The following is a 15,955-nucleotide window of genomic DNA, read 5'->3' as shown; positions in this document are numbered from 1 at the left end:
TACAAACAATGCCTGCAGGGCAGAATTAGGCCAATATCCACTAATAATAAAATCTCAAAAAAGAGCAATTAAGTTTTGGAAACATCTAAAATACAGTGGCCCCTCTCATATCATTACCAAGCCCTGCAATGCCAAGAGCTGAGCAAAGAAAAGAGTCCCCTCATTCAGCTGGTCCTGGGGCTGAGTTCACAAACTTGTTCTACTAACACACTGAAGCCTCAGGACCAGAACATCCAATCAATCAGAATAAACCAAATTACAACACAGTCAAAACAAAACAACATTGCTTATTGGGAAACACAAGCACAAGCACAAGCACAAAGCAAAATGCAGTGCTATCTGGCCCTAAATCGACAGTACACCGTGGCTAACTATTTGACCATGGTTACTGATCAAAACCTTACAAAAACCTTGACAAAGTACAGGCTCAGTGAGCACAGCCTTGTTATTGAAAAGGGTAGACACAGGAAAACCTGGCTCCCTGTAGAGGAAAGGCTGTGCATCCACTGCACAACAGCAGAACCTGAGACAGAGCTGCATTTCCTGACAAAATGTAAAAAATATAAAACAATTTGAGAGTGTCATTTCCCCAAATTTGAAACCCTTATTCAAGGTTTCAAAGAGCTCTCTGATGAGAGTAGGCTACCCGTCCTGTTGGGGGAGGACGCGGAGAGCTGTGGGTTGGCAGCGCACTCCTTTGCTGCCTGCCATAAGATGAAGGACAGTGTCTGACAGACCAATCAACCTGCACATATCCTCTACTGTATGCTTATTGTATGCTTACTGTATGTTATTGTTCAATGTATGGTTATTTTGACCCTTGGTTATTGTTGTTACTGTTGTCCCGTTGACAATTTTGATTCTTATTATTTTCATATTGTAAATATCCAAAGCAAGCTTTGGCAATATGTACATTGTTACTTCATGCCAATAAAGCAAATTGAATTGAATTGAAAGAGAGACAGAGTAAGGGAGACGGGAACACCAAAATTGAGTACCTTTTTTCCCCAATTACACAGAGACACAATTTATCCATTGACGTACTGTATGTGAAATCAGCACACCAGACATTTTCAGCACACCGAAACATAACACGGTGAGCTGCACCAAAATATTGTTATAAATAAAAAATGGTGTCCCTGCCGTTCAACCCTCAACATGGCCACATAAACCTCCTTTCATGTCCCAAACCAAACCCTGCTGTGATTTCAGAGGCTTGGCCTCCTCCTACCTATGACCTAGCATTAGCATCACAGACGCCCCTCTCATTCTCAAACATTATGTGCTGCGTCATCCAGACACGGTAACTCAATGATTGACCATCACACTTTTACACACACACATCGACACAGTAGAGCCCCGGGTCGTTAAATGTCACCAAGCTGATCAGATATTCAAAGATCAGATTGAGAAACACACGCACACTTCTGACAATACAAGGCCTACTGTCGCCAGGATCCACAGAGATATCGCCATGACACCCAACCCACACATCTGCTCCTGATTTCAAACCATTTCTGACGTGTAAAATACCTAGTCTGGGTACCTGTCTCTGTAACAGTCAACTCTTTGTGTCATTTGCCAAAGATATGTACAAGGAGAGGAATGTAATAGCTGAACAGAGACGGCAACCAGGCTATAAAATACCAACAGGGTTACACAAAAAAACATTACCACCTCGATCAAGTAAACAACAAGATAGAAATGGTGCGATCTATTTATAGGATAGTTAACGTAATAGTATTTGTATCTGTCTTGAACAGGTGATTCATTTAGAGTGGTGGTCGTATGAATACAACTCAACGTCTTCACAAACATACTGTATCTCTACCATGTTATGACAATGTGCTTACTGTATACACAAAACCCACACATTTTACTGTAATTACTGTAGAATCTATAGACTGTAGCTATAACACCAGTGCATTTGCTTTGCGAAAACATTATAATAGGCATATTATTGCATCATAAAGTGTTATCTATATTGAAGAGGTGAATTGTAACTGAAAAACACATTTTAGTTTAGTCAAAGCTATGTAACTAAGGACCTGTAAAACAACATCCTATATAACTATTGCAGTGTGGTTCAGTTGGTAGAGCATGGTGCTTGCAACGACAGAGCTGTGGGTTCAATTCCCATGTCGGGGGCAGTATGACAAAGCATGTACTCACTACTACTGTATGTTGCCCTGGATAAGAACGTCTGCTAAATGACAAAAATGTAAATACAGTTGAAGTCGAAAGTTTACATACACTAAGGTTGGAGTCATTAAAACATGTTTTTCAACCACTCCACAAAATTCTTGTTAACAAACTATAGTTTTGGTAAGTCGGTTAGGACATCTACTTCGTGCATGACACAAGTCATTTTTCCAACAATTGTTTACAGACAGATGATTTCACTTATAATTCACTGTATCACAATTCCAGTGGGTCAGAAGTTTACATACACTAAGTTGACTGTGCCTTTAAACAGCTTGGAAAATTCCAGAAAAAGATGTCATGGCCTTAGAAGCTTCTGATAGGCTAATTGACATAATTTGAGTCAATTGGAGGTGTACCTGTGGATGTACTTCAAGGACTACCTTCAAACTCAGTGCCTCTTTGCTTGACATCATGGGAAAATCAAAAGAAATCAGCCAAGACCTCAGAAAAATAATTGTAGACCTCCACAAGTCTAGTTCATCCTTGGGAGCAATTTCCAAATGCGTGAAGGTACCACGTTTATCTGTACGCAAGTATAAACACCATGGGACCACACAGCCGTCATACCGCTCAGGAAGGAGACACGTTCGGTCTCCTAGAGATGAACGTACTTTGGAGCGAAAAGTGCAAATCAATCCCAGAACAACAGCAAAGGACCTTGTGAAGATGCTGGAGGAAACAGGTACAAAAGTATCAATATCCACAGTAAAACGAGTCCTATATCGACATAACCTGAAAGGCCACTCGGCAAGGAAGAAGCCACTGCTCCAAAACCGCCATAAAAAAGCCAGACTAAGGTTTGCAACAACACATGGGGACAAAGATCGTACTTTTTGGAGAAATGTCCTCTGGTCTGATGAAACAACAATAGAACTGTTTGGCCATAATGACCATCGTTACGTTTGGAGGAAAAAGGGGGTGGCTTGCAAGCCGAAGAACACCATCCCATCCGTGAAGCACGGGGGTGGCAGCATCATGTTGTGGGGGTGCTTTACTGCAGGAGGGACGGGTGCACTTCACAAAATAGATGACATCATGAGGTAGGAAAATGAAGTGGATATGTTGAAGCAACATTTCAAGACATCAGTCAGGAAGTTAAAGCTTGGTCACAAATGGGTCTTCCAAATGGACAATGACCCAAAGCATACTTCCAAAGTTGTGGAAATTGGCTTAAGGACAACATAGTCACGGTATTGGTGTGGCCATCACAAAGCCCTGACTTCATCCTATAGAACATTTGTGAAAGCATGAGCGAGCAAGGAGACCTAAAAACCTGACTCAGTTACACCAGCTCTGTCAGGAGGAATGGGTCAAAATTCACCCAACTTATTGTGGGAAGGTTGTGGAAGGCTACCTGAAACGTTTGACCCAAGTTAAACAATTTAAAGGCAATGCTACCAAATACTAATTGAGTGTATGTAAACTTCTGACGCACTGGGAATGTGATGAAAGAAATAAAAGCTGAAATAAATAATTCTCTCTATTATTCTGACATTTCACTTTCACTTTAAAATAAAGTGGTGATCCTGACTGACCCAAGACAGGGAATTTTTACTAGGATTAAATGTCAGGAATTGCGAAAAACAAAGTCGAAATGTATTTGGCTAAGGTGTATGTAAACTTCCAACGTCAACTGTATGTCTTTATGACATAGTGGCTATTGTCCTTTGGGTGGCAGCAGTACATGCCGCATTGATCATGAAGACAAAAGTCCCACTAGGCTGTGGAGTCACCATAATGTCCCCTGTGGATGTGAATGATTTCACCCAGGGCAACAGACCTGCTTCATGTAACCACACTTGGCTTCGATCCTCCCCCTCCAGGGCCAGACAGTGTGTGTTTGTGGTAATAGTAGTGTGTGCACATGTGAGAGTATGTATCGAGGGGTGGAGGATGGAGAAACACCCACACATCCATTGCTGACAAAGCTGTATTCAACACAGACACACATTCACACCTTGTATAGTCATTCAAATATTGATATTAGCAGCAATCAATCTTTGTGTTGGCCATGAACAACAAAGTGTTTAGACCAGTGGTTCTTAACCTTGTTGGAGGTACTGACCCCCACCAGTTTCATATGCGCATTCACCGAACCCTTCTTAATTGGAAAAATGGCTCTCTTCACCTTGAATTCAGCGAGCGTTGTGTTCTTGTATTGTCCATCTCCATGCAGCTTAAGGAAGTGTTCTCTTAGTTTTGCCGGTGCTAGACTAGAATTGCTCAACTTGGCATTGCAAATCATGCAGTTAGGACGCTGACTCTCATCACGTTCCGTTATACATGTGAATCCATATTGTACATATTCGTCCGACCACTTTCTTTTTTTGCTCGACATAGTTAGTATGAAGGGATTAAAATATTAAGAAAGAAATCACACGACGTACCATCACGACAGTCACAATTCGACTACTGAGGGCGCCAAATTCCCTGCAGCACAGATAGGCCAAGCGATGTTGCGTGATCACCTGCAGCCAATGATGGCCAAGCGGGGCGTGTCATCACGAATCATATGAGTCGGGTGTGTGTCTTGACCTCCGCCGAACCCCTGAGACTGACTCACCGAACCCCTGGGGTTCGATCGAACCCAGGTTAAGAACCACTGGTTTAGACATAAGCTTCGTCAACGGTTATGTTACTGTGTGTGGCGTCACCAGTCGGCTTCAAACACTACAGTGATTTCCATAGAATTAGAATGAATAGAACTGACATTTCCATTCAAGTAAACCAGTGTTGTGTTCGAGACCACCTAAAGCCAGACCGATTCAAGACCAAGACCGGAGTGTCTGGGGAGATAAATCTAGCTAGCTAAGTCTGCCATTGGCTAGGCCATCAGAAGTTAAATAGAAGGCATCTGCCATTCAACTGTATTAGGGCAACATTTTGGAGTGACAGTGGAATCAACCAATCACATTTAGACTTGTAATGTGTGGAACCGTTTTTCCAAAAATGTATGGAAACTTCTGCCTTCTCAAAGGCCAACAGGTCACTGTGCAATAGCGAGCAGTAGTTTCCCCACTGTCTAGCTAGCTATCTTCTGTTGTAGGCTAGTTTGCAGCGACTGCAACAGGTGTTATCAAAGAGGATATTGTTGCTAATTTGCTAGCTTCTCCCTTTTCAAGAATTACTTTCAACAAGAAGTTAAGTTTCAGCTGATCATCATTTGGTGAGTGGAACTGTGTTTTTATTGCAGCTCACTTGCTCTTGTTAGCCATTTATTTGAAAATAACTTATGTGCGTAACATTGTTGCATTTAGTGTAGTGGTGCCTGGAGAGGTGGGTATACTGAAATTTTTCTAATCATTTCCCAAACGGCCAGCCAAGTAATTTCCCAAACGGCCTGTCTGTGTGAAAAATCCTATGTTTTCTATTAGTTTTCCTATATACACTGCTCAAAAAAATAAAGGGAACACTTAAACAACACAATGTAACTCCAAGTCAATCACACTTCTGTGAAATCAAACTGTCCACTTAGGAAGCAACACTGATTGACAATAAATTTCACATGCTGTTGTGCAAATGGAATAGACAAGAGGTGGAAATTATAGGCAATTAGCAAGACACCCCCAATAAAGGAGTGGTTCTGCAGGTGGGGACCACAGACCACTTCTCAGTTCCTATGCTTCCTGGCTGATGTTTTGGTCCCTTTTGAATGCTGCCGGTGCTTTCACTCTAGTGGTAGCATGAGACGGAGTCTACAACCCACACAAGTGGCTCAGGTAGTGCAGCTGATCCAGGATGGCACATCAATGCGAGCTGTGGCAAGAAGGTTTGCTGTGTCTGTCAGCTTAGTGTCCAGAGCATGGAGGTGCTACCAGGAGACAGGCCAGTACATCAGGAGACGTGGAGGAGGCCGTAGGAGGGCAACAACCCAGCAGCAGGACCGCTACCTCCGCCTTTGTGAAAGGAGGAGCAGGAGAAGCACTGCCAGAGCCCTGCAAAATGACCTCCAGCAGGCCACAAATGTGCATGTGTCTGCTCAAACGGTCAGAAACAGACTCCATGAGGGTGGTATGAGGGCCCGACGTTCACAGTTGGGGGTTGTGCTTACAGCCCAACACCGTGCAGAACATTTGGCATTTGCCAGAGAACACCAAGATTGGCAAATTCGCCACTGGCGCCCTGTGCTCTTCACAGATGAAAGCAGGTTCACACTGAGCACATGTGACAGACGTGACAGAGTCTGGAGACGCCATGGAGAACGTTCTGCTGCCTGCAACATCCTCCAGCATGACCGGTTTGGCGGTGGGTCAGTCATGGTGTGGGGTGGGGTGGCATTTCTTTGGGTGGCCGCACAGCCCTCCATGTGCTCGCCAGAGGTAGCCTGACTGCCATTAGGTACCGAGATGAGATCCTCAGACCCCTTGTGAGACCATATGCTGGTGCGGTTGGCCCTGGGTTCCTCCTAATCCAAGACAATGCTAGACCTCATGTGGCTGGAGTGTGTCAGCAGTTCCTGCAAGAGGAAGGCATTGATGCTATGGACTGGCCCGCCCGTTCCCCAGACCTGAATCCAATTGAGCACATCTGGGACATCATGTCTCGCTCCATCCACCAATACCACGTTGCACCACAGACTGTCCAGGAGTTGGCGGATGCTTTAGTCCAGGTCTGGGAGGAGATCCCTCAGGAGACCATCCGCCATCTCATCAGGAGCATGCCCAGGCGTTGTAGGGAGGTCATACAGGCACGTGGAGGCCACACACACTACTGAGCCTCATTTTGACTTGTTTTAAGGACATTACATCAAAGTTGGATCAGCCTGTAGTGTGGTTTTCCACTTTCATTTTGAGTGTGACTCCAAATCCAGACCTCCATGGGTTGATAAATTGGATTTCCATTGATTATTTTTGTGTGATTTTTTTTGTCAGCACATTCAACTATGTAAAGAAAAACGTATTTAATAAGATTATTTCTTTCATTCAGATATAGGATGTGTTGTTTAAGTGTTCCCTTTATTTTTTGGAGCAGTATATTTTAAAGATTTTCACTCTCTAAATCACACCTTTTTTTTACAGAAAAACAAAAGAAATGTGATGTCCTAAGTCCACAACAATGCTTAAACCACATCAGGAGACCCTTTGACGTCTGGGAAACATACAGATATATATTTTTTGGGTGGTATTGAGGAGTATTTTTGTAATAATAATGTATTATTTTTCTGTTTTTGCTCAATCTTATTGGGTGGGCCAGGCTCCCCAGTGGGTGGGCCTGTGTCCACCCATGCCTACGCCCCTGATGCAAACAAGGCATGATGATTGAATTGCGCATCACAAATAGCCTACTAACCAAGGCTTCGGAACAACCTTTTTCAACACCTGGTTTGCATACCCATTGTTGCCTTAGTGAGCATTTACTGGTAGATATCATATGTTGAAACATCTTTCCTACCCTACCGACTACTGATGTCATTCTTCTGTGAGCTGCTCCATGCCAAAACCAGTTGAGCACTACACGCTCTTTGTTGCCTGCAGATGATATTCTGCTAAAACTAGGCTGTGTGCAGCACGCAGGTGAATATATTTCACGTGCTTTGCGATTGTGTTGGCTACTTTGTGCATGATTTATCTATTGTACTACATCATTGATAAGTTATATACCTCCACTATACTACTTTGATAAGCATCAGTGGGGAATAAGAAGTGTATATGCAATGCCCTTTTTTTTTAAGTGGGTATACGGTGTATACCAGCGTATACCCTCCACTTCGCCACTGGTCCTTTGTGTTTACAAAAAGTGCACTCTCCTACATGAGTCCGCTGGTATTACCGTTGCTGTCCTTTCAGCATCATGAACCTGCCACACACTGAATGTCCAATAGGTCCGCCACTGTGCAAATATGTCTATACTAGATATAAAGACCGACCGTATTAATGTTTCAAGAAAGGAGTGTATATATTTGGCCTGGCAAAGTAGTTTTATGTGCTGACTGAATGAAAGCTGATAATGATGAGCTTTGTACTCTGCTGGTCTCGGGAAGAAATTGCAAGTCCTCACTGTCCGAAACCGAGTCAAGACCGAGTACAAATGTATTGGACACTGAGACGAGACTAAGGCAAGACCGGTCTCGAGTACTACAACACTGAAGTCAACATAGCCCAGGGGTTCCCAAACTGTTTTGGCCCGCGACCCCATTTTGATATTTAATATAAATTGCGACCCCACCATGTAAAAAGGTGATGTAATCAACGGCCAATGTTACATTTTTAATTGGGGCTATGAAAAGAACATAATCATTATTGATGTTATTTCCCCCCAGTCCGATTTATTTCCTGGTCTTGTCCACTCTGTTCTAATGAGTCCTGCGGTGGCTTGTGGGCATTGTAGAGGGAAACAGAAGACATGTACGTGTTTCTGAGAGTCTTATCTTTCAGTGATGGGGTCATAATATTGTGTAGCTTAAACCGTTCAAAACAGAGACACATTTGTAGGAAGAAAACAGAAACCGCTGTTTATTACATGGGAATCTAGCAGTTGCCAGAGGTTACTGAAGTAACCGTGGTTCTATGAACTAGGTGCCTGCGTTTCTCTTGCAACCCCATATTCAAATCAGGCAACCCCACATGGGGTAGCAGGCCCTAGTTTGGGAAATGCTGACATAGCCAATTATATGGAATTTTTCCTTTTATAAAGAATTCTATGAAGTTATCACAGGCAAGGGGCTATAGGGTGGCGCACAATTGGCCCAGCGTAGTACAGGTTAGGGTTTGGCCGGGGTAGGCCTTCATTGTAAATAAGAATTTGTTCTTAACTGACTTGCCTAGTTAACAAAATAACAAATAATAAAAAGGACTGAACTCAAAACCTAGTTGACAACAATAGACCACTTCAAGTTTTTGTAGGCTTAACTTAATCTAAACAGTTCTCTGATTTTGGTTAAACTTAATTGAAGAGTTTTACGAACTCACAGTGAGTCACAACCCAACTTATGTTTCACAGCCCTAACATTTTTTTTGTCTAAAACGCTACTTTCCTTTTGGTGTGAGAGAGAGCTGAAGCCTCCTCCTCCCTGTCTCAGTCCCCAGGTAACCATGGCAATGAACAGCAAGAAAGAACCTTTCTTGTTGGCTGCCCTAAACCAGGATTTGTTTGTAGGGGAGGAGGGAGGCTCCCATAGTATCCCCAAACTTTTCTACCAGGGCCTACCTTTTCATGACATGGTATACAACATTATGGTATATATTATGTCATCCATATAAAATACATAGATGCATGATGTAGGCCTAATAATACATGTACTGTTCTATTAAAATCAGATTAAATAAATATAAGGATGCCAGCATAAACTTACTGTTTTAGAATCCAGCTCATGTCTGTTTTGCGCCAAAACTTTATCCACACCAGCTTGGTCAATGTATGTGACAAACCCGAATCCCCTGAAGAAAAAAACAATGCCTTTGAATTATAACAGGCTGACACAACAAAACACAACCTATCGCCCCGGCTATACAGAAAATAAACCTGAGCGCGCGCCTATGATAGGACGGTGAGGTGCGCACGCCTCCTTACCTTGATCTCTTCGTAACTGGATCTCGCATCACCATACACTCCTTCACCTCGCCGAATTTACAGAAGTATTCATTCAAACCCTCTGTAAAAAAAAACACAATATATGAAAGGGTGGTCGAACAGCGTTCCAAAGACGAAATATTATTTCAATGTAGGCGATAATAGGGTATTTAAGGACATACAACGCAACTGAGCAAGACCACGTTGTTGTTTGTCTGTCGAAACGTCATTCATTGAAAGTAGGATGAGGGTAGACTATTCAACTCATGGCTGTCTGGGTTGATAGCCCATGTTATAATATGTTGATACAACCGTAGTTACATCACAATTGTGATAACGTAGGGTATACAAATAAGCTGATTTGGCTATAGCCTATACTTTTAAAATCAACCAATAGGCAACACAGTTTACAAACAATGAGTTTTTGAAGAACATTGTATTCTATTGAATGAATGGCCTCAATGATGCTGTAATATGCGAAACAACGCAATATCACAAACAAAAACACCCTCAAAAGCTGCAAAAGGCACGATGTTCTCACCTGCTTCAATCAGATATCAAAATAAAAAAACGTGTTCCACATGGTAAGCAACCGCCCAAATAACATTAAATAGTTTTAAACATTAAAATACTAGTCCTAATTTACAATGTTAATCCCATATCGTCTCGGCTGTTTCAGTCTGCAGTCCAAATCCTGCGCTGCCTACTGATCCTCGTTGAATGAAAGCTTTGATTTCGGCAGGATAGGCTATAAACTATGAACTGTTTTTTTTTTTTACGAACTTCCGAGAGCTTCACATAGCCCCCTCAACAACGTTAAGAATTGTTCTACACATAGTATATACAACGGGTAATAACACTAGCCTAAATCTATCAAAGCATTCTATTTGCATCCAGGGACTTTGAAAAGTCGCTCGCGGGACAGCTCACCTTGTGTTGTCTGCCAACTGAGACCCCCGACGAACATTTTGCTGAATGGGAGAGATAAAGGCGAGAGTAAGAACATCATATTACCGTAAAATAGACCTCAGACACTAAAACCAAACTGCAATTCATAGATTTATATACACAATATCTGAAATAAAGTAAAGGGGAAAAATCGGCCATGTTGTGAAGGCACGAGTGGTCAAGTCGGGCCAGTAAAATGCTTACGAGAAAATACTGTAATCAAGTGCTCTCCAAATGGAAATAAAAAGTTGTTACAATAGCTATCTCCTCACTCAAAATAAAAAAAGAGAACAGGTATAGGGTCCTGCCCGGTTGAGCGGCACTGATACACGTTTGAGCGGACCACATCGGAGAGCACAGCACATCAGAACAAGCATGCCTGCCTGTCTTTTGTCTCCGCGCTCCGGTCGGCTCCACACAAACCAAACTCCACTATTATCTCTCATACATAGGGAAGCAAGCAAGGCCAAGACGCTGGTGAGACCGCGCCGAAGATTTACCAAGGGTCGTGGGGGGAGTTGTCCACCGAGGACAGGCTGCTTTGGCTCCCTTCCGTATCCATTCCGTTCCTCTGTTCTTGACTATGAGGTGAGGAAAGGCAGTGAGTAGCAGACTCAGGGTGGCGGAGGGGTGTGGGGGTGGTTTGTCTAGAGGAGGAGGGGCGAGCGAGCGTGGCGCCCGCACACACACAAGCAGGCTCCGCCTCTCTCTCCCGCCCCTCACCACACCGCCTTGTAGGCTTGGCGCTCTCTTGAAACGTTTCCCCGCTGAAGGATAATGATGTGCATAGTGGAAGTTTTGAGGAAGTCTATTCTATGCGAATAAATTATTAGTAGACAGTATATACCTAGTAAAATAAGGCCCCCAGCTTTTAAGTAAGTATAAAGTACATTCAGTGACTAAATCTGATTGTAGGGAGATGTAGTCGAACGTGGAAGGCGTCTTCTAATGCATCTGAGAGAGGATGGAGTGGCGTCAATACACTTCTATGGATTTGATATGGGGTACACCCCAGGGATTCATGACAACTACACTACGCCTTGCAGACACAGATACATGATTTTTACACTATCACGTTGACCCTAACCATACTGTTGATTTACCATTTTTACACTGCTGGACAGATATTTTATTTCACCGTTCCAGCAATTTATGGATGCATAACCAGGACAGCGTAGTAAAGCTTTTATTGGAGCAGCTCAGTACACCCCTTAGACCTCCTCCTTGCAGAGACCCATCCAGGTTGTGCCACCAATCTGACCGACTGGGTTCAAACCATCAACTTGTGTCTCTTGCGCACCACAAACTGTGTTGACCTGCTGAGCTAAAGCCTATAGTAGGCATTCTCTCTAGGAACTGCTCTGCTCGCAGGGGGCGGAGGCCTGATATGTAAGCTACACAGTACCCTGCCTCCGCTCATTTTGAACAGTTTTAAATGTACTGTACATGCCTGTTCTTAGTCGCAGCAGCAGGTTGGTATGGCTCTCTGTCTCTTTACAAATGGCTGAGGTTTTAAGTCACCCTGGATATGTCTCAAATGGCCCTCTATTCCCTAGTGTACTACATTTGACCAGATCCCATATGGCTATGGTAAAAAGTTGTGCAATGTGTAGGGAATAGGGTGACATTTGGGACAAAAGTCCTTATGCCCCCACACTGCATGCCCATGTGACCACCCATGTGACTGCCTTAACCAACTAAGTGGCAGATTACCAGCTTTTCCCCTAAGTAGGCTACCCTCTTCACTGGGCCAAGAAGGTCACCTGAGGGCTTTAAATGCATTGGTGGGACTGTTCCTGTCCAATGGTACAGTGAGGTAGGTGCATGTACTACCCTACCAGCTATGTGTATATTAGCTGAACTGTCAAAGTGTACTTGTCAAAACTGCAGTTTGTTTACTGCTATTTACTGTGCAGATTTGAAAGGTGCACGTTGAGCTATAGCCTACATAATATGTGCATTACAGAGAAATGGGTAACATCTAATGCATCAAGACACTGAATGAGTGACAGAGAGAGAGAACGAGAGAAAGAGAGAAAGAGAAAGGACAGCGAGAGAGAAAAAGGGGGCTCCAACAACTAAAAACTCTAGTACAGACTTTCATTTTCCACACATAAACGTGTGTGTTTACAATACCTCCAATGCATCAAACTGCACTTAATACACACAAACACGCAATAATGAGTGGTGGCTGTTTATGTGCAGCCTCACGAGACGTGCTGTCAGGCGTATGTGTGTCAAACGGTTGCGAGGGCTGGGGATGGGTGCTGGCGGGGTGGGGGCTGGCGGGGGGAGAGGTGGACCATGGCGAGAGAACAGTATGTAGGACAGAGCCTAGCTAGCGCCCTATCCTGACTGACTGACTGGAGCAGTGGGCGTGATACAGTTCTGCATGCATGATCAATGGGGCTGAATAAAGAGAGATAGAGGGAGCGAGAGAGCAGGAGTGAGAGGGGGAGGGGAAGGAATGAGTTGTGAAAGTGATAGGAAAACGAGCAAGAGAAGAAAGGTAGGAAACATTTTTGCAAAAGATAGTGATGGGTCTAGGTGCTAGATATGATATGATGGAGAGAGAGAGGGAGACACTTGGAAAGTATATTAGTATATATGAATGAGTAAATGGGAATGAGTAAAAATGGGCTAAAGAAGAGAGAAGGCAAACACAGATCCAATCAGTACAAAATAGGCGCTTATAAGAATAGTAGAGAGAAAGATTAAGACTTAAAGTATGGAAGGTATGCCATGTCCAACCTTTGTCGACTTGCTTTGAAGCACTTAGCAACACTTGAATGAACAAGAATGTGATGGGATGCATGCACGCACACCTGTGTGTTATAACACTTGATTAACATATTATTCTTTAGAAATGACTGTAGTTTTTCTCAGTTATTTGAGCAATATTATATTTATTAATGTCAGCTTCAGTCATTAAACTTTTTAACCGCTACACGACATGCATTTTTGTCCTTAAGAGACCTGTAACAGATTAGTTATTTTTAATTCAGTAATTTGGACAAAGATATGGTTATGGTTTCTTCATACTCTGGTTTGTTAACCTCACCAAACCAAAATTGCTTCAGCTTTGATTGAAGTGGCTATTCTCTCTCTCTCTCTCTCTCTCTCTCTCTCTCTCTCTCTCCTCTCTCTCCTCTTGCTCTCTCTCTCTCTCTCTCTCTCTCTCTCTCTCTCTCTCTCTCTCTCGCTCTCTCCACCAACTCCAAACACAGTGATAGTTTGTCCAATCTGACTCTTCTGTATATTTGTTTCCTTGATCACAACAGAGTGGGAAGCGTATTGTTCAACCATGACCTTTGACCCTTTTGGTCCTAGGACCTGCTCAGAGAGACCCTGAAATCAATGGGAGTGTTAGTGGCTAGGCTGTAGGTTTCATAAGTTCTATGGCTTTGTGTACGTTCTCAATACATAAATGCTGTGCAGGCCAATACATATTACGGATCATTTTGTCATATTGTAGCAAATTCGGGGCAAGCCTTCGTAGAATCTTGCACCTCTGCCATGTAAATGAACAGTGGCAAGGAAATGGAAATTACAGTCCAATACCACTGCGTTGTAGGTTCATGGCACGCTAGGAAGCCTTTGCCTTGGGTATCAGGGAGGAAGCCAATAGACCAACAGGACACTAAGAGGAAAGAAGTAATTCACTTTGATCAAGGTATTTGTTCAACTGGCAGGTGGCAAGAGGAGGAAGGGAACGCTTTAGGAGAAGGAGTGAGATAAAACAAGCACACCTGTGCTGCTAGGGCAGAGCTCCACCTCTGTTCTCCTGGTATGACAATCCTTCCATCCCCAGGGGAGGGTTTAGCGAGGGAATGAGACAAAGGGAGGAGAGAAAGAGAGAAAGGGCGAAATGTAGAGGAATGCTTCAGACAACTTCAACACAATGGTAGACGTTTAGCTGGTTTTTATTCATTTGGTTACATCTTTAATCTCATAAGCACAATACATATACTATCAAATGATTGATAGTATATGGAAGCAAGAAAAAGCTTCCATATAAAAAATGGTTTATTTACACATTATTTTACTCAGACAACTGGGTGACTATTTTAGGTGTTTCAAAATAAGAAACTGGGAGTGACACATACACACAACACACTCCAACACAGTCACAACAGAGGCTTCCAGCTACGATTTAGCACAGGCCTAACACTTACGGACAGCTTGTCAATACAAAGTTACCACAAAGACAATGGCTACGGGAAACACGGCAACATTAGGGAAACTTTATATCCATCGTTGTCTTACTTATTGCATTATAGTCTCTCCCAACCAACTCACAATTCACTGATCATGTCATGTCTACACATTGATCAACCTCCTTTTGCACTATTAGCTGCCATTTGAGTATTTTGCACATGAGCTATAGCGTTACAATTGTTATCTTTGGAAAGGAAGTTTATATTGATAGATGGTGTTTTCTTGTTGAAAATCTCTATCTTTGAGGCTTGTGTGGTTCATGGTTACTTTCAGGCTTGGGCATGCATTCACTTTTAAAGCAGTAGTACCATGGTTGTACAAACATTATACATCAGCACAATTAACGTTGGTTAACCATTGCGTCAGTGCAGAAAATGTCAGTTTTCTAGACACCATAGTAACCATGTAGACGCCCATCATTACATATTTAACATTACCATAATGTCTTTGGCCATTGGAGATGGTCAATGTGAGGTCTAAATTCGAATATTGTGGTCTTGATCAATGGACAAGTGACAGATCAACCACCAAATAACGTTAATAGTCCGTCAGATCAGAAACTCCCCCTTAGGGACCTTTGGGGGAAAGACTTTGCCCAGTGGCAAAATCTACAGCTCTCATTTACAAAGCACCTCTGCCAAGACACGCACACACACACACGCACAAGTGAAGTCAGAATATGGCCCTGTACTCTTTTAATCTTTCCCCTCCTCACTCCCCCCACTTCCATCCACAGGGCCTATCAACGCCATACCTCCCTGCTATTTATAGGATACGACTGTCCCCTCACCCGCTCCCCCCTGCCAAAGCACAGACATGAGGGTGCATTTCAATAATCAACAGTGGCCTCCTCTCCTCTCCTTCATCTGCACTGATCCCAACCAGAAGGGAGAAGGGTGAAAGAAATGGCAGATGCCAATCAACGACCCCTATATAGAAGTCCATGGTTATTGATTCATGGGGAAGGGGCAGATTGAACTATCTGATTCAGAAGCCTACAGTTTGAAATTGTCCTGATTTGCTGTTTGATTGATTCATTTTCTATATGTATGAATGTGTGTGTGTGTCTCTGTGT

The 15,955-nt window shown here is 43.1% G+C and overlaps 1 protein-coding gene across 2 annotated transcripts in view; it reads right to left on the bottom strand.

Annotated features, from left to right (window-relative positions):
• LOC115150396 (RNA-binding protein Musashi homolog 1) overlaps positions 1-11,258 on the bottom strand; it is a 49,557-nt gene extending 38,299 nt beyond the window's left edge. For both annotated transcript variants that reach the window (XM_029693645.1, XM_029693646.1), the window contains exons 1-4: positions 11,163-11,258; positions 10,645-10,685; positions 9,715-9,796; positions 9,497-9,581 (exon numbers count right to left, since the gene is read on the bottom strand). In XM_029693645.1, the coding sequence (XP_029549505.1) occupies positions 9,497-9,581; positions 9,715-9,796; positions 10,645-10,685; positions 11,163-11,224 (270 nt within the window). In that variant the 5' untranslated portion in view covers positions 11,225-11,258. The remainder of the gene's footprint in view (positions 1-9,496; positions 9,582-9,714; positions 9,797-10,644; positions 10,686-11,162) is intronic.
• Between the last annotated feature and the right edge of the window lie 4,697 nt (positions 11,259-15,955).

The sequence above is a fragment of the Salmo trutta genome, chromosome 16 (genome assembly GCF_901001165.1).
Source record: "Salmo trutta chromosome 16, fSalTru1.1, whole genome shotgun sequence".
Taxonomy (NCBI): Eukaryota; Metazoa; Chordata; class Actinopteri; order Salmoniformes; family Salmonidae; genus Salmo; species Salmo trutta.
This window is presented reverse-complemented; position numbering and strand designations above follow the sequence as displayed.